This window comes from Trichomycterus rosablanca, chromosome 6 (assembly GCF_030014385.1).
Source record: "Trichomycterus rosablanca isolate fTriRos1 chromosome 6, fTriRos1.hap1, whole genome shotgun sequence".
NCBI lineage: Eukaryota > Metazoa > Chordata > Actinopteri > Siluriformes > Trichomycteridae > Trichomycterus > Trichomycterus rosablanca.
The window spans coordinates 28,723,723-28,749,232 of NC_085993.1; the positions used below are offsets into that span (position 1 = coordinate 28,723,723).

Here is a 25,510-nt window from a genome sequence, read left to right on the forward strand (position 1 = left end):
TGGAGCCTCTGCATTTTAGATTTAATAAGATGCAGAATGAGAACGTTTGGAGGAGAGGCAGGTGTTTCAGTAAACAGTGTGTTTAAACCCTAACTAGATTAAGCAGAAGCATCTCTTTTTCTATTCCGCTTCACTGCCAGGTCCCATCTGGCTGCCGCTTCCCTGATCTTTGGCTCAGTGGAATAAAACCCTTACCCATGCTCTGCTCATTTTGTTTGTGTTGATTGAAACGGTGGATCTATTGAGAAATGGCATGCATCAGTGTCACTCTTTCTCCATTATCAAACCTGCTGTATGTATCTGTATTTATAGCCCGAGCCACTGGAAAAGGTTTTTTTTTTTTTTACTTTTTTGGATTTATCACCTGAGAGGTTGCGATGTTGAAAGGTCTGACTCTGATATATAAGATAAGGCTGGTGGGTAGAGTTAGCAGGGTGCAAAGGGTGGCGTTTTTTAGATAAGGAACTGTTCTAGGTGTTCGAATGGGTGTTCCTCTGATGTTAACAGTCTGACGTATGAATGCGTATTAGTGGATTTAAAACGTCTCTTATTTTTGTGTATACACTTTATAATCATAAGTTTATGGACACCTGACCTTGAGCCTATTATGCATCCCATTCTAAAGCTGTTGGCACTAGTTTTAAGTCCCCTCCCTCAGTTAGCCCCATTCAAGTCCCCTCCCTGAGTTAACCCATTTAAGTCCCCTCCTAGGGGTAACCCCATTTAAGTCTCCTCCTTCAGTTAACCATTGGCCTTTTAAATTCATTTTCAACAGTAGACACTTTATTTGGGAGTAGCGGTACATAAGAGAGCTTAGACTGCTGATTTGAGACTCACCCTTGGTGCGCATGAGACAGTTTCTTTTAAACAAAGTGAGCTTTCATTTATTGAATTTTTTTGTATTTTACTCCTTTTTCTCCCACTTTTAGCGCATCCAATTTCTACCCGTCAATCATCCTCTCACTAATGCTGGTCCCTGCTCCCGATTGGGGAGGACGAGGCTGCTCCACGCCCCCTCCGAGACGTGCACAGCAATCGAACATCTTATCACCTACACTTGACGAGCGCATGTGGGTGTGGTATGGCGCTGTGCGCGGAGGGCCACACCCCGTACCGCACTCCTTCCCCATCTCCGTGCAGGTGCCACCAACCAGCCAGCAGAGGTCGTAATCGCACTAGTCTGAGAGAGAGTCCCCATCCGGCTTTTAGTCCCGCCCCCTATCTGAACAACCTGCCAATCGTTGTTCATGTAGCCACTCAGCCTTCAGCCGGCAAAGGCAGAGCTGGCGTCGATACGATGTATTCGAGATCCAGCTCTGGTTGCAACGTGTGTTTTTACCGCTGCGCCACCTGAGCGGCTGAGCTTTCATTTTAATCCCAGCAAAAAAAAATTTATGCATATTATGCTTATATTTTTTGAATCATTACGGATGGAACTACTACTATGCATTAAAAAAATGCAGTAGGGCTTAATCTAAATAGGGATCTGGAATCCTTAGCACGATACATTGCACAGATTTAGAGCTGCTTAAAAAGATGGTGACAATACAGTATGTCTAATAATGACTAATAGTTTAAATTGTGACACATTTCAAACACAAGTACCAAAATTAATATGGCTAAAAATGTTTGAACACCACTTTTTAATTGAATTCAGGTGTTTCAGCCACACATATCACTAACTGGTATAAAACATATTTTATAACTTACTTACAATAAATACAAACTTACAATAAATTATATGTTTTCAACTTTGTGGCATCAGTTTGGGCAAGACTCTTTCCTGTTGTAGCATATCTTTGACCACACCTGGGCATTGTGCGGCCCCGGGGCCACATCCGGCCCGTTGGGTGTCTCTGACCGGCCTGCATGAGGTCAGTGGTTATTAGAAATAAGACGTAAATAAGTGTACATTATACATGTCTTGTATTTAGTTTGTGGCGACCAGATCGCTGTGTTTAAGGATTATAATTTAAATCGCCATTATGGTACTAAACACAAAGAGAAAGACAAGAACTTGTACGATGCAGAGCACTCACATCTGAACTGCAAAAGCAACAGGGATTTTTTATTAGGTTTTACACATTCAGGACTGGAGCAGTCAAAACCAGCTTTGTGATATCTAGAAATAATACCCAACAAGAACCATGGACTGAAAATAGCAAATGAGGTAATTACACTGCAAACAAAATAGCAGTAGCACTTTGTGTAAAGTTTAAACCAAGGTTTTAAATTTAAAACCTGCACATTTTGTTCAAAACTGTTTTTGTGAAAGTTGATTAAATAGTTAAATGATGTTGATGTTTTATCAGCCTATTGGTCTGGCCCTCCACAACAGTCCCAGTTTCTAATGTGGTCCCTTGCAAAATTTAATTGCCCACCCGTCTTAGTCTGTGTTAAAAGCAAGGTCCACAAAGACACATTTTGACGAGTTTGGTGCAGAGGAACTCCAATGACCTAGACTGAGCCCTGACCTTAACCCGTTGACAAGTCAGACCTTCTCATCCAACATCAGTGCCTGACTTCACTTAAAAGCCACAAGTTTCCACAGACTTTCCAATCCTTAGAAAATCTTGTGAATAACTAAGGTACAGGCGACAGCAGAAAAAGCAGACCCTGCTGATCTGTATCCTGCCACAAGATCGTCCTAACACTGAGGCTAGTTTCTTTATAGTTCTGAACCAGGCCTGATTACAATACTGTGTCCTGATTTCACGGCTCATCTTTCCTCGCTCACTGCTGAGTTGGGCAGGAGAGCTGAGCTGGCACAGGGCAGCTGCATCCGGCGTAGCATACTGCTGAAACAGCAGATCCTCCCATCACACCATTGACTTTAGAGTTCTTTGGGAGTTTGCTAGTTTTGTCTTCAAATGAAACACCTCTTTAAAGTGCTGTCTGCTGCGTTGAATCTGTACATTTTTTCACACAGTCAGTTTAAATGCAATTTACTGGGTAGATGTGTGTAGGGATCTTGTAGGGCTCTGAGTTTATTAAATTCTGGAGAATCTGTCTGGTGATTTTTGGCTTAATGGTGGGTGTGAACAAAGTCCTACTAGATACAATATAATGTAAACTTAAAGTACAATGGCAGGCCACTGCCTGTATTTTTAGCTTATATTGTTTATAAGTTATCTTAAAAACACAAAATACCGTAGTTCTGATACATTGACAGAATTATTGAGTTTATATTTTGTATTATTACAAGGCCGTATTTGTGTTAATATTGACTATTAATATTATATCTATATTATATATACATATTGACCAACAGAATCTCACAATTACATTGATGCTGTCCATTTTACTTCAAATAATTAGCATAAAAAAATTCACCAAATTTGACAATGCTTTGCCATCATTGCAAAATGAAAGAGCACGGTAAACAGTGGCACCGCGACTTAGATCAGCCACACAGCAGCATAAAATCATAACCGCTGCTTACCTAAACTTCTCTTCTTCAAATTGAGACCAGATCTGTATCCGTGTGTTGTACTATTAGGGATATAATCCACTTTTTTTTTCTTGGTGGCCATCTTGTATGTTTCCAGAATATTTCCAGAATATATATAAAATCCATACCCAACTGTTTTTGTCCACATAACTAATAAAAACCGGTGTAGATAATTTATTCTCTCGGCTTTCACTGTAAAAAGCTGAAACTGGTAATTTGTTCACTAAACTGTCACTTGTACAACAACCAATGAAGAGAGAGATTGAAATTCTGATCTTAAAGCTCTGATTGGTTTCTACATCCTTATCTCTTTAACAAATGAACTGATTCATGGAGTTGTTTATGCAAAACGAATGAATCTTTACCATAGATAAGAGCACAGCTCCCTGATTCTATTCCAATGAATAATTCGTTTGAAAAGAGTCGTTTCTGACTAGTTGACTCAGCGATTCAGTTTGCATGTGTGTGCATGCACGCACCCACCCGCTCATACGTAAAGGAAAGCGCTCTGTGTATGCTACGCATACTTGATATATCGAATATGGTCATTTTCAACATTGTGTAAAAAGTAATATCAAATATCAAAATCAAATGGCATAAAAATAGAGTGATCTTTTCTGCTATAACAAAAGCCACTCTTCTGAGAAGGCTTCTCACAGGACTTTGAAATATGCCTGTGGGAATTTGTGCCCATTCAGTCAAAAGAGCATTTGTATGTCGGTCAAGAAAGCCTCAATTGATGTTCCAGTTAATTCCAAAGCTGTTCGGTGGTGCTGAGGTCAGGGCTCTGTGCGGGCCACTGGAGTTTCTTTAAACCAGGTGTTTCTTCATGTGTTTATAGATCTTGCTTTGTGCACAAGTGCACAGTCATGCTGGAACAGGAAAGGGCCTTCCCTAAACTGTAGCTGTAAATTTGGGAACATATAATTTATTTTACGTAATTGATTTATTACACCTGTTAGCTATTGTTATAGCTGTAATACATGATTTCAATAGTTAGAATGGTGCCCATATAGTGTAGCTGCAATATCCAGCTCTGGAACACCTTAATTTCACTGTGCACAACAGAGGTAATGTAATTAAAGCAGATTTTACAGTCTGATCTGCAATTACCGTGTTTGTTTCTTTTTTGGGCTATAAATGGATGCTGAAGATTCATTGCTGTGTGATTTATACTGGCTAATAAACACTGGGCCTGGAGTTTGTAATATTAGAAGATTACATTTCGCTCTGTGTTCTCTGATAAAGAACTGGATATCCTTTCTCTGTTGTGGCACTTGGTAAAAATGATTATTTCTTGCCTTTGGGGTCATAATTACTGCAAGTACATAGTTTGCATAATTTTATCTTTATTCAGTTTGCACAGCTACACTTTCACTCATGAGGGAGAGAACAAATTCAGTTTCAGTTGTGTCAATCTATGCGTCCTGAGGATGTTTGAGATGCTGCTAGGAAATCACTAGGAAACTGTTTGCGTGAGTAAAAATCACTAATATAGAGTTAAGTGTGAAGATGTGGCTTATAGATAAAAACAATGCAGGAAAACATTGTATTGTATTGTACAAACTTCAGACTGTATTGTAGCATTAGAATAAATCTCTGTACAAAGTGGCTCAGGGTTTATCAAACCCTGGGTCAGGGTTGCGTGCCAAAAAAATGAGGCACAGAGAAAATGACTTAATTTAACAGTACAGAAACACAAAATGAACTTGTACGTGATTACCCCCTTGTGGAGGCTTTATGTTACATCTTGTAAACTACATTGGGACCAAATTGTACAAAGTTGGTTGCAGAGAGAAAGATGCAGTGTTTGTGTTGCCTGGGTCACATGAAAAAATATGGACATAATGTGGGTCGCTTGAAAAAAAAGTTTGGAAAACTCTTGTTTACTGCACAAGTGCACAGCTGTGGAGTGGTTAAATCTCAGCAGAGTCACCCGCTTGGCTGGGCGTCCACACAATTTTGACCAAATGGGCACACAGTTGCATAGACACATTGAGTAGTCTGTGTTGACTCTAAATGAATGTCCATGTTTTTGAAATAGGATGGCCAACAGTCTCAGGTGATCACATACTTGTGCTTGATTTTATCACCTTAGCATATTTAGTTTGGGTGTTCTTTGTGTTTTTAGTTTTTGTTTAAATGCAGTATGAAGGTCTGTGGTGTCACAGTGAAGGTGTATGAATTGTGAGGTGTTGAGTGGTGTTTGCTTCCGTATTGTGTTCTACTGTATATGTCATAAGCCTTTGATGAAGATAAAAGGGTGCGGGTGTTTGAAGTCAGATGTCAGTGGTGCAGGTTGGTGTATAATTTGACCCCTCGTGTAGGTGATTCGCTGTTGAATTGCTTGTTTTTAGGGGTTTTGGCTCTCTGCAATTACAGCTGCTTTAGAGGAGAACTAAATATCAGCATTATGTGCAACTGATCCTGTCAGTGGCATGCAGCGCTGACAGAAGATGTTACACTGTTGACATAGTACATCTGGGAGAAGAAATGACCAAAGAACATGTTTAGAAGCAAAAGCCAAAATCTACAGTTGAAGTTCAAAGTTTACATACGCTTGTAAGGGATGTCAGGGCAATCTTGAGGTTTCAAAAGTCTTTATACAATAGCATGTGGACAGCTGACCATGAGTTTTGGACATTCTATTACAAAATCATGGGCAGTAATATCCAGTGATCCAGATTCTTCATCTCTGAGACTTTAACAGCCTTCACTGTGTTAGTGGAAATTTGTGCTCATTGAGCATTTGTGAGGTCAGTCTGAGATGTTGGACCAGAAGGCATGGGTTGAGGTCAGGACTTGGTTGAGTTACTTTACAACAAACTCTTCAACACATGTCTATATTGACCTTGCTTTGTGCCACACCATAAAAATAGGGCCTTCCCCAAACCCTTGGAACAAAGTTAAAAGCATAGCATGGTTTGTATAAACAGGTAGACTCATTAATTAAATGTGGTGACCACATACATTTGGCCATTGTGTAGTTTTTTGTACATACATGGTAATTTCACATTTGCCAGAAGTAAGAAGCTACTTGAAAACGGGTAAAAGTGTCCACGATCAAGTGAGCTTTACATTGCCATGCACTCAAAGTTGTTGTAGCCTAAAGTATTTGGACTCTACCAGGTATATAGACATATGCATTAATTATACTAAAGAGATATACATATACACGAATTAGGCATAACATTATGACCACCTTTCTAATATTGTGTTTGTCCCCCTTTTGCTGCCCCATATGCAACAAACTGTGATGCACTGTGTATTATGACACCTTATTATCAGAACCAGCATTAACTTCTTCAGCAATTTGAGCTACAGTAGCTCGTCTGTTGGATCGGACCACACAGGCCAGCCTTCGCTCCCCACGTGCACCAATGAGCCTTGGCCGCCCATGACCCTGTCGCCGGTTTACCACTGTTCCTTTCTTGGACCACTTTTGATAGATACTGACTAGGGCTGCAACTATCGATTATTTTTGTAATCGAGTATTCTATCGATTATTCCAGCGATTAATCGAGTAATCGGATAAGAAATACTTTTGCTTTAACAAAGAGCAAAAACAAATACATATTAGATTAAATAAGACACGTTTCTTAAACCAAACTGTACATTTGTATTCCTTGCATACAGGACAGTTTAACATTTTTTTAATGCAAAAATAAATAAATAAAAAATAAATCAATTTACTTTTAAAATGTAAACAGGCAACCTGAAACATCAGGTCATCAAGTCATAAATAATAATAAACAAAAATACATGAACATAAGCCTGTAATTTGTGCAACTTTCAAAAAAAAAGTTTCAGCTACAGCTCACGCAGAACATAAAGCTTTAATATTTTGTTGGGAGGTTTTGTGGTGTTTGTAGGGGGATAAAAATCTGTCAGGATTGTGTCTCTAGATGAGGTAGATCTGGTGTGTGTGTGTGTGTGTATGTATGTGTGTGTTTGCCTAAATCTTCATAAAAGCCTGTGGTGGTTGAAACGAAGTAAAGTCAGTAAACATGAGTAAAGTAAACACGACGCTCTGATGGTGTGGATGTTATACTGAGTTTTAGTTTGATCAGCTTAAAATGATCTCAAACTTTCTGTGGTTTTCTCTGTCCAGTCTCCTCCTGTTCGCTATTTTCTCTCTATATTTTGCAGTCCGCGCTATCAAATCTCGGCTGCGTCCTAAACCGATACGTTCAGCTCGCAGGAGCGGCGAACGTGTCCAAATACGTAGTGTTCATTAAACTGTCCGCAAAAAGAACCCGGATTAAGTCCTGTTAAGTTCTGTTTATGTTTAAGATATTTGGGACGCAGCCCTCAGATTCTTCACGTCACCTGCACACAGCGTTAAACACGCTGCGCAAAAGTGAAAGTCGTCCGTGTAAAACACCGTGAGCTGTATATGGTTGTGCGGATTAAACGATTCCTCGATGCAAAAAATTTGAATCGATGATTTTTAGTAATCGATTTACTCGAGTTACTCGAGGAATCGTTTCAGCCCTAATACTGACCACTGAGCACCTCACAAGAGCTGCAGTTTTGGAGATGCTCTGACCCAGAGCGGTAGAGAGAACAGAGTGGCGACACTCCCATAGGGAACCGTTGGAAAGGGGGCGGGACATTTTTCACCGCAGCTTCCACATTGTGGGCTGTTCAAAAGTTCCAAACAACCCATAGAGCCCCATTCATTTCCACTACTTATCAAGCATTTTCAGCTGTATGTTGCTTTGTTTTAAAAAAAATAATGAATTTGATGTCATTAATATACTTAATACTGTTATTGTTTAGCATTTGCTCAGCACTAAATGTTACATGTTTATCTTAATTAATAGGTATAACCCAATTTAGCTTAGTCAGTTAAGATAAATTAATGACAGTAGAGTCTTTTCACCTAAAATGAGTTGATTAATCAAGAGTCTTGTTACAGAAATGATCATAAAACATTAGAGCCATAATAAATCATTATACTTTTACTTTCATACTTAAGTACATTTGAAGGTAAATACTTTAGTACTTTACTCAAGTGGAGGTAAAGAGTATTTTTACTTTTACTACTACTTTTACTGGAGTAATATGTTACCTTGGATATCTCTACTTTAACTCAGCTACATGGTTTGTGTACCTTGTCCACCACTTACATTAGACAGAATGAACTTGTGCATATTCATAATGAATTCATTAATGTATTACATGTAGGAATCAATGATTAATCACTCATGAAATAAGAGATGAATGAATGCTTTTTCATGTACCTGCACTATAATGTTAAAGGTACGGTAATGTGTTTATGAATCTGTTCATTCAGTACAGGTAAACCTTATGAATCCAGCCACATGGCTTAGTGTTTAGCCAAAATGATTATTATTATGAATCCTCAGGAAAGTGAAGGGAGATTAGTTTATGTAAAAAACAAAACATAAAAAAACTTTAATCTCTGTACTTTATATTGTCTCTACTACTTAATGATATCGCATTATGTAATGTATGCTAATATAATGTACTGTGTGTTAACAAGAACGACCTATTAACAAGTCATTACAAACATCAATCTTCCACTTCATATACCAAATTGACATTAAAGCAGATGCAGTAAATATGAAGGCAGTTGAAAATACCCAGAAATTGTATGAATGTTTATTATTTAGCGTTTAATATTTCATTCACTGCTGCCTGTCCCATATGAGAACATGACAGCGCCGGGTTTGTTTGGAACTATTGGGTTACATGAACCACGTGACCGCGTGGCGGCGAGATCAAGGAGTGTCGCAACTCCCTCTATCTACGGCTCTGCTCTGACCCAGTCGTCCAGCCATCACAATTTGGCCCTTGTCAAACTCGCTCAAATCCTTACGCTTGCCCATTTGTCCTGCCTCACACATTAACTTTGGAGATAAAACGTTCACTTGCTGCCTAATTTATCCCTCCCACTAACAGGTGCCGAGATGAAGAGATAATTAGTGTTATTCACTTTACCTGTCAGTGGTCATAATGTTATGCCTGGTCGGTGTAAATCACATTTAAAATGATCCAAATTGCTTTAAAATATAACACTTTATATAGAACACTTCGGGGGAAAATACTTTTTTAAAACCACTTAATATGACATTTGACAGACTCTCTTATCCAAAGAAAGTTATAAGTGCTTGAAATAAACCAGAACAGTCACTATTTGGCTGTGTTCCAAACCACATACAAGTGTAGTATTGTAGTATTTTATTTTACACCACCACTAATGGTGAATAATGGTATTGATATTGTATAGATAGCAGATGGAACCAAGTCTTAACTCACTAAGCCTAATTTTACAATTAAATGCTCTGTTTAGATTATTGTATTAGTAGTTAATAAACAGTTCATGAACATATTAGAATAGACAACGAAAATATGTATATGTATACTTTATTAAGAACACACCCCTTTGCTTTCAGAACAGCCTCAGTTTTTTGCACAGATTCTACTTGGCGTTGCAAAATATTTATTTCATATTGTGATTCATGTTGGTGTGATTGCACCATGTAATTGCTGCTAATTTGTCAGCCGCGCATTCACACTGCGAATCTGTCATTCAACCACACTTCAGACATGCTTTGTTTAATTTAGATTTGATAAATGGGGAGGCGAACCAAACATATTTATATGCTTCTTGTCAACATTAACTAAAGCTTTTAACCCCAAACTAAATAACACATTTTGGAAAACATGATTGTATTTTATTGTGGCAAGCTGTAGCCTAGTAGTTAAGGTACTGGACTAGTAATCAGAAGGTCACTGGTTCAAGCCCCACCATTGCCAGGTTGCTGCCTTGAGCAAGGGTCCTTAACCCTCAGTTGCTCAGACTGTATACTGTAACTTTAATGTAAGTCACTTTGGATAAAGGTGTCTGCTAAATGCCGAAAATGTAAATGTACATGCAATATATAAAGAGAATGAAACTTTAATCATTAAGCCCATCATGGACACCACTCTTGTTAGCAAGTGCCTTCCTACCAAATTCATAGCCAACCCTGTGAACAACAATTTTGGACAACTGTCTTATCATGTCTAACCAAAAAGGAGATAAAAAGTATAAAAACAACGTGCAAACAGTCAGACATAGTGGGTGTAGTGTATTAGTGTGGGGGTTCTTGAACCTGGATGACTTGTCATTACTGGTAAAACAATAAATTTCTCACTTTTTCTCTTTTAATAAAAAAAACAAACAACAACAACATAACCGGTCCATAAATTGTAGGTATAACTGGGTTATGCAACAGAACAACGATTGAATTTATAAGTTTACATATAGCTAAATAGAATAAGGTGGCCTAATCAGAGTCCTACTGAACCCAAACATGATTCTGTGGATAGATCTGAAACGAGCGGTTCATGCCTGAATGTTTAGAGCATGTTTGATAGATCTGTAAAACATTGAACTAAATTCTCTCATAAAACTACATTAAAGGGAGCATAACTATTTAATAACTTAGGCTGGTAGTGTCTTTTTCACATGGATGTTATGGGTGTTGGATAACTGTGATTTTACTTAAGTTCCTTTTGTGTCATGTTCTGTTGTAAAGGAATCACATGTTCTGTTCAGAGAGAATCAAATACTGTTGCACAGCACCGTATGTTCAGAACTGGAAGCAGAATAGTTTTCTATTGCTCAGACTAAACACTGAACTGATACTTCATCCCTCATGTCATATTGTCATTTGCAAGAAATCTGGAGTTATTACAAAGCCATGTGTATAAAATGCGCCTTGAGGGGGGGGGGGGGGGGGGGGGGAATTTGCTTGGCAAAGACCTTGTGCATGATAGAGGCAGATTTGAGCAGGTGGTACTCTATCAGTCAGGGAGGGGCCGTGAAAGACAAAGCAGAAAGCAGTGGAGTGAGAATGGGTGCTAACCAGCCCCTCCTTGATCCACCTTTAATCTCACTAACAATTCCACAAATGTCAGGCAGGAGGCGGTGTATGGAATTCGGGTGGAGATAAGAGGGCTAATCTCGATTAGCCATTCCTCCCTTCTTAAAAAACGGGATAGGGCAAGAAGGGCAATGAGGAGTGGGCCAGAGGGCAGATGAAAGTGTAGCCTAAGGGTGGAGGGAGGATAAAGGGGAATGCATCCTCTTTGTTTTATTAGGTGTTGTGCATTTAAATAATGTTTTCTGAACCCTTAAGTTTGTTTTATTCAGCCTTATTCACACTGTGTTCATGTGGGTTTCCTCCTGGTGCTCCGGGTTTCTCCCCACAGGTCCAAAGACTTAAAGTCGGGCCAACTGGAGCTACTAAAAATTGTGGCTGCGTCCGAAATTGCATACTTAAACAGTACATTCTAGATTTGAGAAAGTGTGCACTGCTCAGCCGGTACAGCAGTAAGCTTTTTCTTTCTTTTTTTTCACAAAAGGAAGTATGCAGCTTCAGACGTACTACGTCCGCCATCTTACCAACGTCACGTGATGCATGACGTTACATCGCCACAGTTATAACAATTTTAAAAACAGACAAAATTTATTCTGTAGTCCTCCAAAAAGCTACTAATAACGTTACTCAGGGTTGTACGCTATAATAACTTACTTACACTTGTAAACAGCCGACTCTCTGCTTTCCACCACCTATCAGCTCCAGTTGAATTATGGGATACATTAGCGAACCGCAAGTGTGCATCGTTTGCATACCCAAAAATGGCTGCCCACGAAGTTGGTCATCCGGGTACTTTTCTTGTACTCTTTAATGTATACTACGTATTCGGACATACTAACCGTTCTCGTGTACTGCTTTCATGTACTGTTCAGTACGGAAGTATGCGATTTCGGATGCAGCTTGTGTGTTTATGGTTGAATGTGTGTGTGTCTGTCTTGTGATGGACTGCCAACCTGTCTGGGGTGTTTCCTGTCTTTTGCCCAATAAATCAGACCCATCGCAACCCCGACGAGGATAAAACAGACAATTAATGTGTGTGTGTGAGACATTATGCAGACAAAATTGGTGGGTCTTATAACATGAGCTTCTTGGACATCATATTCCAAAATCATTGGCATAAGTGTAATGTTTGCCCCTACTTTGTGGATGTCACAGTCTACTCTATTCTGGGAAGGCTGTGCCCATGTCTGAAGGAATTTGTGCCCATGAGGTAAGAGCATTGATGATGGACAAAAGGATTTAGCCTGCAGTTGATGTTCTGATTTCTTCCTAGAGTGTTCTGTAGCATTGAGGTCAGGGCTTTATGCAAGCCACAGACTCATTAAACCATGTCCTTATTAACCCACTGTGACCTAGTGACAAGCAGTGCATGTGCTCTGAGGTAGGGGTGCGTTTGAGCATCAGCTGTTGGAAATGAATTTAAATGATCCTTTTAACCAACAGCATCAATGAAACAATAACTTCTTTGTCAAAGCCTCTGTTCAACATTCATAAGTTTGCAAGGTTCTTTTCTATATCTGAGGGTTTCCTTTAGGCATTCCAGTTCCCTTGCATTGCCTAAAAACATGCCAGTAGGTTTATTGGCTGCAGTCCTGATCTGCGTCTATTTTTCTAAGTGGCTTTGAACTCTGAACTCAGAATAAAGCAGTTAATGAATAATAAACTACGTCATTGCTTATTACTTGACAGTGTTTAAAAATTGGCCAGCAAGTGGACTGTTAGGTTAGCCCTGGCTACATGGCTGCAATTCTTACTGTCAGGTCAATTAATATCTGTGAGTTTGGCATGTTATCCTTATGTCTTTGAGCATTTTCTCTGATTATTGTATCACTAGACACTGTGACTCTCATGTCTTGATGATTTTGGAACTTACTTAGGAAAGTATGTTCTTACTTAGGGAGCTTGCAGGACATCCCATCCTAAGAAGGATTTTGAAGTGTGTCTGGAGGAATTTGTGTCCATTCTGTCAGAAGAGCAGAGGTCAATCACTGATGTTGAATGAAAAGACATGATGCAATTGATGTTACAGTTCATCCTAAAGCTGTTAAACATTACTTAACAGATGTCAAACCGTGTCTGGAACAGGAAGGGCCTCAAACTGTTTACACAAAGCTGGAGGCAAATAATTGATTTGATCAAATTGACTGTATACACCAGTTTACTGTAGGTGTGGCTCAAACACCTCTATATAGTGTTTGCTCATATGTATGGAGTGCGCCAGTAGTGTTTGCAGGTTCAGGTGATCCCTGGTGGACTTCAAATCTCCTTGATTGACAGTAAGGAACACTCCCCGCCCCCACCCCCTGCTCCTGCACACAGGGTGGTTGTAAAACCTGGAGCGGATTAATGCATACATGCCTAGTATGTAGAAGTTCTAGCTTTCATTTTGAATGTTGTACACACATTTCTTTGTATCTCCCCAGCAAATACAATATTGTTTTGCAACCATATATTAACCAAAATCTGGCAATGTTCTGGCCTGCTTCTTAAGCACTGTGCTATTGACCGGCCAGGCACCTACACAGATACAATTGACTGTATCTGATGGGGTGGGATGGTCGTAGGGGTTCGTCATTTTTGCTGCAACTGTGGTTTCTGCTGGCTGGTTGAGGTGTCTGCAAGAAAGGTGCACAGACAGGAGTGTGTGTCTTTATGCTATATTGCTTTGTGACTCTGTCTCTTGAAGGTAAAAAGAAGTGGTCAGTGATAGTTTGGGGCTCTTCTCAGTCAGAGTGGTGATCTGCAACGGTGGAGGAGGTTACAGTCAGGAACTAGATTGTAAGGAAAAGAGAAATATGCAAAAATAGAAGTACATTCTTGTCTTAGAAGTGCCAATAATGGACACTTGATTGGCGCTGTGGTGTAATGCAAACTTTTGAATTTGAGGTTGTACTCTCATCCTGGTCTGGTGAAGTGATTTCATTAATACTTTGCAATTGCGACCTCTGCTTTCACTTTTTATTGGTGGGGTATTCACGGGGTTCATAGCATGGCTTTCTGTTTGTGATACGATTCTTTGTAAAACTCCACCACTGGCAAGTAAAGAGATGCACCTAACAACTGCGCTCATTTCAAAAGGGGCACACAATAGTCTCAGCTCTCCTCGGCCAGCGCCGAGCCGGTACAGGCGGTAAGAGAATTGCAAAACGGAATTTGTAATGATAAGATTGGATGAAGTATGAGGGAAATGCCAATAATTAAACCTTTATATGATATTACAGATAATATGTAGTGTTAGTTACCCTAATTTCATTATATCTATAACATTAGTCAGCTATCAGCAAGTCTTTTAAACTATAACTTAATGCTAACTCCAAAATAGAAGCCTGGTGTTAGCTGCTAGACCTATGAGCTTTATGTAATGCAGATATATTTAACACCAAAAAATCAGCCAAAATGTCTTTGTTACTGACTGACATGATTTTAATTTTAGACATATTGTCTGACAGGGCGGCACGGTGGCACAGTGGGTAGCACTGTTGCCTCACAGCAAGATGGTCCTGGGTTTGAGTGGTCCAGGTCCTTTCTGTATGGAGTTTGCATGTTCTCCCCGTGTCTGCGTGGGTTTCCTCCGGGAACTCCGGTTTCCTTCCACTGTCCAAAGACATGCAGTCAGGTTTATTGGAGATACAAAATTGTCCATGACTGTGTTTGACATTAAACTTGTGAACTGATGAATTTTGTGTAACCAGTAACTATCTGCCCTGTCATGAATGTAACCAAAGTGTGTAAAACATTGATTGATTGATTTGATTGATTACTTTATTGATCCCTGAAGGGAAATTGTGGTTTCGCAGCAGTAATTACAATTATTACAAACATCACACAACGACATTACAATGAGGTACAGGAAAGAATAAAAATTTAAGACAGTAAGATATAGATAGATATACTTTATTTGTCATATATACATAGACAGATGTACAGTACAATGAAATTATTTCTTCGCATATCCCAGCTTGTTTGGAAGCTGGGGTCAGAGCGCAGGGTCAGCCATTGTACAGCGCCCCTGGAGCAGACAGGGTTAAGGGCCTTGCTCAAGGGGCCAACAGTGGCTGCATAGCAGAGACTGGATTTGAACTGCCAATCTTCCGGTTGATAGCCCAAAGCTCTACCCACTAGGCTACCACTGTCCCATAATGTAATGTAATACATGTACGATATAAAATCTAAAATATATATAAAAAAGAAAATAAAATATAATAATATAAAAATAAGAATATAAAACATCTACAAAAAAAACTAAAAAGGGGGGAACCTAAAGGTTACAGTTACAGACATTGTGCAATTTAAAGCTGTGCAAATAAAAACAGTACCATGTGCAAATTGTGAATCAGGTAGTGCCAAGCAAAAATCCTAATAAATTAATAATTAATTATTTAATGTTGTCTGACATAATTTAAGTTTTATACCGGTTGTTTCCAGACAGATAATTATGAAGCAGCACTATGCAGAAAGAAAGGCTATCAGAACGTAATTTGTTAATACAGGACACAAAAAGACCGCTTTTTTCTAAAATGCATATAAATAAATGTTAAATACATGCGAATTTGTAAATAAGTGGATGTTATGTCATGTTTGTGCCAACATATTTCCAATTAGAGTATTCGATAAAATTAGCATCTCTGCACGCCTGACAGAGATGTTGCGGCGTGAATAGCCCGATATCCGCGCTGTGGAAATCCACTCCGGGTTTTGCGCTCACTTCAGCGTGTTATCTGCGTCTCCACGGACTATACTGGGAGGCAGAACAGGATCCGGATCTCCAGCTGCAAACGTGTTTAATTCAGCAGCCTCGGTTCTGGAAGCGCATTTTGCGTCTGAATTTCATACGTGAGAAAGAGTTGGACGCGACGCGGATAAAAACAAAGCGCAGGAGCGACGCGGCAGGGGAGAAGATGGCACAATAGGGAGAAGCACATTTACACGGCAGGAACACACGGGTCTGCGGTGATTATTGTGACTTCAGACGGACAACATCGCTGCAGGACACCAAACAACCGAGCTGGTGGTTTAGCCCAGTACTGATTCTGCTCTGTGAGAGAACGCAGAGCTGTCCGAATATTTATGGAGTTTGGGATGTTTTGCTTCTGGCGAGTTAAACTGCTACTGAAATGCTTTAGTTTCATCTGATGGGACTGTACTTGAAACTGTGAATTTATTTGATTTACATTATTATTATTATTATTATTATTATTATTATTAGTGGCTGTTCAGTTCAGGTATGCCCTGATAGTCCTCCCAGTGTTTTCATCAGTGTCTCTTATTATATACCCCACACGTTTGAATCATGTATCTCCTTGATGGTAATTGCGTGGAAAGGATGGAGCGGGGCACACCACAAAGAAAAACTGTCTACAGGATCTCCCTCACCTTGGTAAAAAGGGAGACCTTGCAGGACGGCTCTGCGGTCCATAGGCGCCCGGAGAACCCCAAGGTGAGTGCATACCGCCGTGAAGGCTCATCCGAAATCCAGCGGAGCTGTCTCCTCGAAGAGGTCAAAGAAGTGGACGACGAATCGGACGAATTCTCCTCCCAGGCGTACCGAAACTTCCGGACTTTTAGCACCGGACAGCTGGAACTCAGTAGGTCGAAATCTCGCAAGGTGCGCCGCTTGCGTAAAGATAACTCCCTGGATGCAACTGAAGTGTGCATCCAGACATCACCAGAGCACAAAAAGAATGGAATAAACAATACAGACAGACTTGAGACTGATGAAAGTGGGGGCATTAAGAAGGCAGAACTGATCCTTCCGACTTCCAGGAGCGCCGAAGAGCAGGTCAGCCACTGTTCCCAAGTGTCCAAAGATATAGAGGACGCACCAAAAGCTGACAAGCTGCCAAAAGACAGCAGCATTGCAGCCCTTCTTGCCAAGGTGAATGGAAATGCCACCAAGCAAGTCCCCCAGACCCCACCAGCAAAGAGACACCCGAGCCTGCTGCGCCGTAGTTTCAGCTTTCGCCACTGGGCCGGCGGGGAGCTTCTGCGCCTCCGTGCCCTGTCCAAAGAGAAGCACCACAGCAGCTCGGGCTGCATTGGCCGCGATGAGACCCAGTCGCAGTCCGCCGTGATCCTGCAAAACCCAGCTGTCGAGGAGAACGACACTTCGGATATGGACGAGGTATTCTGCGATTCATACTCCCCAAAAGAGCATATTCGCAGGGATCGTGCCCTGGCTAAAAACCGAACGCTGGACAACAGTGACCTTCTCAGGCTCTCTGAGAAACCTTTAGTGGAAAAGGAAGGCTTTCTGCGAGCGGCCGGCTCCCGTTCTAGTGGACATGACCGCAGGCTTTTACGCTTCTTCAGTGGCATCTTCTTGAAAAAGGATGGCACATCTACTCCAGTGAGCAGCCCCAGCAATCGGAGTCTCCGCAAGAACGGCCTGCTGGCTTCCCAGAAAAGGGCCACGATGGGCTGTTCTGAGTCCAGCTCTGAAAGTGTGAACGGCTTTCTGCGGGACGGTAATTAATGCTTTCATGGTTTCCTATGCGTGTGTTGTTAAAGGCGAGTAAATGGTGTGTGCAGCATGCTCTGTTTGGTGCTGTTGAGCGGAGCTTGGGGGTAGCCAGATGCTTGTTTGTTTTGGACACAAAGGTGATGTTTAGCTGCCATTCTTTAGGGTTTGCTGTGTTTGTGTTTCATTCCAGTCTCTGCTGTAGTCGGTATTGACTGTGTAGTAGCAGTTCAGTCTAATAGTTCAAGTTTACATCTAAATAACATGACCGTGTACATATTTATATTAATTTTCTCTTCTGATTTGTCTTTGATTGGCTTTTATTATATTTGTGGAAATGCAGGGCCACTTAGCTAAGAGTTAGAGCAACAAATTGTCCTCTTAAGGCAATTTCTTCCTTTTATTTTCTTAGGCAGTATCTGCCTTTTCTTTCCGACAGCAGGTTGCCCAAGATGCCCTTTCTGATATGCTAATATCCAGCTTCTGGTAGATGCTCCGTATGTTCTAAAAAGTGCCCTTAATGAATTACCTGCCCAAGTGCCTGCCATGGGCCATCTGCTTCCTCTGAGGTGAGCGGCCCTGCCCGAAACACAAGCTGGTCCCGTCTGCTAAGAATGAAATTGGTTGCACTCGAAGCCTGGGAACTTTGGGACAGGGCATTAAAGGAGCTGTGAATTGGTTCTATTATAAGAAACGACGCCATGGCTGTTTTTTGCACCATTCTCGGAGGCACTTCACAGGGAATGGGGATTGGAATGGACTTGTCCAGTTGCATCTGAATCTGTTAAGGGAGCCTAAGCTTCATTGACTAGGGCCTGACCTGTACAGTGTGTTTAGACTAACACCCATTAAGCGCGTGTGGTGTAATGTTACCCTGGCTGAGGAGCCACTTCCACATTCTGCAAATTCCTCCTCCATTCCTGAGGTTAAGCAAGACTACCTTGCCCATCATAGTGATGGATGATGATGAGGTTCGGATGTTGGTTCGCTAAAGGTTATTACAATTATCAGTCAGATTTAACAAAAAGCAGAGCATATCTATAATTCTATAACAATTATTTAAAGAGAGATATAGAGACTAGTGCTACCACCTCACAGCTGGAAAATCTAGTTACACTAATTGCTTTACTCCTTTTTAAGACACCACTAAGATCAGAGGAAATAGTATAGATAGTAATTACTGTTTCAAATTAAGTCTATTATACACACCGATCAGCCATAACATTAAAACCACCTCCTTGTTTCTACACTCACTGTCCATTTTATCAGCTCCACTTACCATATAGAAGCACTTTGTAGTTCTACAATTACTGACTGTAGTCCGTCTGTTTCTCTGCATGCTTTGTTAGCCCCCTTTCATGCTGTTCTTCAATGGTCAGGACTCGGTCAGGACTCTCCCAGGACCACTACAGAGTAGGTATTATTTAGGTTGTGCATCATTCTCAGCACTGCAGTGACACAGACATGGTGGTGGTGTGTTAGTGTGTGTTGTGCTGGTATGAGTAGATAAGACACATCAGCGCTGATGGAGTTTTTAAACACCTCACTGTCACTGCTGGTCTGAGAATAGTCCACCAACCAAAAATGTATCCAGCCAACAGCTCCCCGTAGGCAGCGTCCTGTGACCACTGATGAAGGTCTAGAAGATGACCAACTCAAACAGCAGCAATAGATGAGCGATCGTCTCTGACTTTACATCTACAAGGTGAACCAACTAGGTAGGAGTGTCTAAGTGAGTGGACAGTAGAAACAAGGAGGTGGTTTTAATGTTATGACTGATCAGTGTATGTTAAGATAATCAAGTGAAATAGTGTATGAAGTGTCTTATTTCTTAAAAAATGAATAATGATGTGCTTGGTTAAAAGTGTATTAACACCACCACTTCTTTGGAAACTCAGCTACCCAGTTACCTGGTTTACCACAGGTACGCTACCTCACGTTGACTCTTGGGTTGCCGCATTTTCCGATTACTAAGGTGAGTGTTGACCTGATGATTAAATTTTTCCCAAATCCCATTATTCTTAAAAATTCAGTTACGCTTGCTGTTAAAGCAGGCCGTGAAACTGCTGTGTTCTGTCATGTGTTGCGATCACAGCTGTACAACTCCCAATATGGATTGCATAAATCAATATGTTCAAATCTTTCTGCCCAATAGAGCTTAAAACATTTTATTTTGAGTTGGTCGGGCAACCATATCAGGCAACCCAAGTCATTTATGAGTCTGGATTTTTGCATATAAGATGTTAAGAATGTGAGGCTGTAAAAATAACATTCATAAGACTCTTGAGTTTGCAATGACATTTTGGAATGCATTACAAAATTTGTAAATGCCCCTCGCTCAATTTCTTCTATTTTTGCTAGTTTGTTACATTTTAAATGATTCAGATCTTCCAACTAAATTTAATATATGATAAACGAGTACACACAACATGCAGCTTTTAAATGATCATTTAATTTAGTGAAGATGAAGATTTATTAAAAACCTCTATCACCCCATGTGAAAAAGTGTTCTAGATGTTAAAGGGTCATCTAGATCAGGGTGTTTTTCAAACCCTGGGTCTTGACCCAAATAATGGGTCTAATAAACAAACCAAACTAATTTTAACTGGCACATAAACACAAAAATGAACTTGTACACAAACTCCCTTGTGGAGGCTTTACTTCTTGTAAACCACCTTAAAACAACGTCACTGTGTTTTCATGCTGCCTCTGTGAGAACTGATCACCAGATCACCTAGACATCAGGTTCATGTGACCTTGCATTATTGCCAAACTGATTTTGATGTTAGCCAGACAGCTGTTTACTGTTGTTTTCTGAGCTTCGGCACACATTGTTCAGTTCCATTTGCACGTCAGTGCTGGCTCACGGTATGAACATTTCTCGGTGACATTATTATTGTTATTGCATGAAAGCAGGATGGGAAATAGGATTCTCCACTGCACACTCTGGTCCATTTATCTCCTGCATGGTTTAGATTCAGTCAGGACTTACATAATGATCTTATGAGTAAGCCACTTTCAGCTTAACCTGGATTTATGTGTATCTGTGCTGTTCCTTTACGCTGGTGTTGTTTTGGTGACCTATTCATATCTCATGTTACTGTATATTTATCATTCCTGGTTGGGAATCTGTTCTGTAAAAATATCTGGGTTTTAATATCCAGATCTGGAGGCTTAAAATTAGAATAGTGAAGCATTTCTTGGCTGGGAAATGTTTAGAGAAGAAATGGCAGGAATCGCTTGGTGACTGGAACAGAGAGTCCAAAGCATCTAGTACTAAATTCAGTGTGCTTATAATTTACCAGCTAGTTCTGAACAACACGTCCTTAAGGTCTACAGGAAAGAGGTCTGATTAAATGATCACAGGCTAAAATGGACAACGGTCGATTTAAAGCCCGTGTTGGGCGACTTTTAATAGTCTTGGGATTGATTTTTGGCTTGGTCGGGGAAGCATGTAAATAGTACCGGATTGTATTTAGACAAACACAGATCATTTAAACATCAATGTGCCTCTTTAACGTCATGTCTAATGTGTGGGGCAATCAATGGAAGGTAGAAATTAGACTTGCTATTTAAAAATACTTCGGTTTTTGTTGTGCCCACTACCACTGAGATCTGGGGTTCAAATCTCAGCTGTGCTATCGACCCATCAGGTTTCCAAACAGACATTATTGGCCATGTCTGAGGCAGAAATGGCTGCAGGTTGCATTTGGGTGAAAATTGTGCCAAGTTAGGTATGCGGACTAGAATGATTTGAGAGTGAATGTACAGGGCTGCAGGGCTGAGTTGGCTCTACTCTTTACCCCTTCTGCCCTATTATTAATTGGTTTAGTGCTGTTAGTTATGGATGTGTGTGTTATATGTGTGTATGACCTACATATGCAGCCGTGCTGAACTGATTTAAATTGGAATCAAGTATATGCAGGGCTGGATGTGATAAGAGAACGGAGTAGATATCTTTGGTTCAAGTGTAAGTGAGACCTGTCATGTGCAGTCGCCAATCACTCGCCAAGATGCTAATACAGTCTTTTTCAGCATGCTTATGCAGATTAAGCTATCAATGACTAATTGTTAGCCCAGCGATAAGCAAAAGCCAGTGTGAGCATTAGAGAAAATGGATGTAAAATTACAAACAAATGTTTTCAGGAGTGCATTACCTAGGTGCATGTTATACTTCAGCACAAGATACAAGGGTTCTTCAAAAAAATGTCAGCTCTTCTTTAAACTATATTTATTAAGAATTTCTAAAACAAATGACATCACTTTTCTAAAGAGTCACATTCCTATGCATTTTTCCCAGCGTCGTACCAACTTTTAAAAAAATGTCTTTGGTTGAGCGAGTAGCCACTGATGCACCGCTGCTTTCACATCATCACATGAAAATCTTCTTCCCCTTAAAGCTTCTTTGAGCGGTCCAAAAAGGTGGAAATTAGATGGCACAAAATGTGGACTATAAGCTCGCAGTCTCAAACACGTCTCTCATACTCCTCCCACCCTCACCATTTCCAAAGAAAATATAAAAGTGCGGAAACTTTTTTGAAGATCCCTCGTATTTGGGAACAGTATCTAATATTCAAGTTTTTGTATCACATCAAAGCAAATATGTGGTTAAAGAGAGTTACCACTGCTACCTAAGATACTGTGTCTCTTGTATCTGACCTGTTAAATATGACTTACTAACAGTGTCTTTACAGTTTTGAATATATTATTTATAGGTAAATGTTAACCACCAATAAACCGTACAAGATCCATCCTGGGCGGCACAGTGGCTAAGGGTAGCACTGTCGCCTCACAGCAAGAAGGTTCTGGGTTCGATCCCCAGGTGGGGCAGTCCGGGTTTTTTCTGTGTGGAGTTTGCATGTTCTCCCCGTGTCCCCGTGGGTTTTATCTGGATGCTCCGGTTTCCTCCCACAGTCCAAAGACATGCAAGTGAGGTGAATTGGAGATACTAAATTGTCCATGACTGTGTTTGATATAACCTTGTGAACTGATAAACCTTGTGTAATGAGTAACTACCAATCCTGTCATGAATGTAACCAAAGTGTAAAACATGACGATAAAATCCTAATAAACAAACCAACAAGATCCATCCTACTATAAAAACAGACAGAACTCAATACCCCCAAAAATTATGGGAACGATGGGAACTAATTATTTACACAAGATGCTGTATTGGACATACCAAACTTACTCATAACTACTTGCTAAAGGGAGACCAGACCCCTACTTGCCCCCTTTGTGGAGCAAGAACTTCTGTTAAACACATTCTCTACGCAAGCAAAAAGATGAACAACAGAACTAAATTTTACAATACAAACAACTACAAAGAAATTTTCACCTCAGAACCCCCCCCCCCCCCCCCCCCCCCCCTCCCCTCCCAAAAAAAAGAGGCTGCTTAAATAGATTGACACAACACATAGGAATAGGGTTTAAACGCCATGTAAGATATAAAACAATCAATTAAACTCTACATCCTTAAAGTTACTCAAACACTCTTATTCCTATAAAGTAACATATCGACCCCCACTTTGACTATTTAATGATGACATTTTTAAAGTCATGATAATAGCCATAGCAGCTGACAAGGCATTAAGAAACAAACAAACAAACAAACAAACAATTATTTATAGATAGAAGTGTCTGATTTGAGACACAGCCCATCATCTGGCATGAGGTAAAACCAGAACCCAAAGTTCCATTGTTTCCTGCTGGGGAAAGATTTAGTTTTTTTATGTGAAGTAGACTACTTTCCTGAATTTCAGACACTTATCTTACGCTACTTAAAGCAGAAGGTCAAAGATCTGCTTGTTTAGGTCGTTTGAAATTTTTTCTTTCACTGAAAATGTCTTTCTGGTTGTTAAAAGCAGTTTGGTTAGTATTTGAGTTTGGTCACTGGGAAAAATGGGAGCAAACAGGGAACGTAGTGTCGTTCAGGATCACCGCTTTGCCGTCTCTGCAATTTGGTTTGCTGAGTTTCCGTTCCAGATGCTATACATAGCCACCAGGGTTAATCTTGCCTTTTGTATTTCCATCAAGAAAGTCCAGCGTTGTGTGTGTGTGTCTGAGTTCTTTAAAAGCTGTATTTCTTTTATGATTCTCCTCTTTGCATCATCCCAGTTTAGATGTTCTAGCTCCCTTCTGCACTCTGACAACATCTGCCAGTTGTATGACACCTCCACTGACAATAAGAGGACAGCACACACCTCCTCCAACATCTGTAAAGCTGGTGACGGATTCTTACAGAGAGTTTCAGCATGTACAGAGGACCTCACTTCTACATCCTCATTCCTCCACTTCTCCTATGCCTTGATATTTAGATATTTAGAGTCGCTTTTGCAGAGTTTCAAACTCGAGATCTTGATAGTGCTGGGTGTGTATTAGAATGCCACCTGGTATCAGTGTTTTGGTCAGTGAATTTGTATTGTGTGCACATCATTTTGGTGACATCACATTTAAAGTGGCAGCTTTTAATTCCTGTGTAGGGCCCTTCTAAATTCACGGGAAAATGTGCTTAATTTGCTGGACCTCGCTTTTCAAACGTTTTAAAGAAAAGTGCCACAGTTCATGGCAGTCATTAAATTACACTCATAAACTGGATGATAGAATAAATGGAAGCTAAAATACACAACACAGCCTACCTTAATAGTTTAAGGTCTTTATTTACATTTTCAGCATGTAGCAGACGCTTTTATCCAAAGCGACTTACAGTATTGTGACAGTATGCAATCTTAGCAATTGAAGGTTAAGGGCCTTGCTCAAGGGCCCAACAGCAGCAACCTGGCAGTGGTGGGGCTTGAACCAGTGATTTTCTGATTACTAGCCAGTACCTTAACTGCTAGGCTACAGTGTCTACAGAAATGGTTGTGAATTTTCCACCCATGTAGTGTTTTTGGACAAACTTTACAGTGTAATCACAGTAACATTCAAATGTTTTATTTAAAAAAAATTAAACAATCAGAACGTCAAACATGGCTTATCCTATCCGATCTATAATAAATATTTCACGCATAAGTGTAAATGCGTCTCTTTATATATTTTTTTTATGTCTGCGCAGTTCTTATCGGCTGTAATCCACCCATTCAGCTTGGCATCAGTAGAAGGAATCAGTCAGTCATAATAAGAGCTGTTTATTGTCGAAATTTAAATCCGAAAACACTTTTAATATCGCGGAGAGCGAGCGAGACGCGCGCGTACACACACACACACACACACACACACACACACACACACACAGAGAGAGAGAGAGAGAGAGAGAGACGTAACCGAGCTACAGAGAGAACATACAGAACACGAGCACAAATAACTAAGAAATAAACTTGTTTAATGATGTTAAATCTGATTATTTCATGGTGCGTATGTTTTAAAGCAGAAATAAACACAGGCACATCTCTGCACAAAAGAGGATTGTTCTGAAACTTAATGCGATGCAACCACGGTATGTCTCTTCTCTGTAGTTTTTTCTCTTCTTTTAAAATAAATCTTTTTTTCTCATTTAAGTGTTGTTTGAATTAGGCCTACATTTAAGGAAAGGTAGCAAAGTGTTCATGATTGCTCATCATTGATATTAATATCGGGCTGTCTTATAATTTACCCAGTAGCGCATTCCGAGGAACGAAGAGTCATTTTTTTGAACGGCTCTTTAAAAGGAACCGAGCCAAAAGATCCGGCTCCCTTCAAGGAGCCATAATTCCCATCACTACAACCAAT

General features: G+C 40.3%; 1 protein-coding gene across 2 annotated transcripts in view; it reads left to right on the forward strand.

Moving 5' to 3' along the window:
• The window catches only part of agap1 (ArfGAP with GTPase domain, ankyrin repeat and PH domain 1), a 286,707-nt gene that overhangs the window by 87,448 nt on the left and 173,749 nt on the right, over positions 1 to 25,510 (forward strand). Inside the window, exon 1 of one of the 2 annotated variants that reach the window (XM_062997657.1) lies at positions 16,573 to 17,810. The exons of the other annotated variant lie outside the window; for it this stretch is intronic. Coding sequence (XP_062853727.1) covers positions 16,637 to 17,810 — 1,174 coding nt within the window. The 5' untranslated portion in view covers positions 16,573 to 16,636. Of the gene's footprint in view, positions 1 to 16,572; positions 17,811 to 25,510 lie in introns of those variants that run through there. 2 annotated transcript variants of the gene reach the window in all.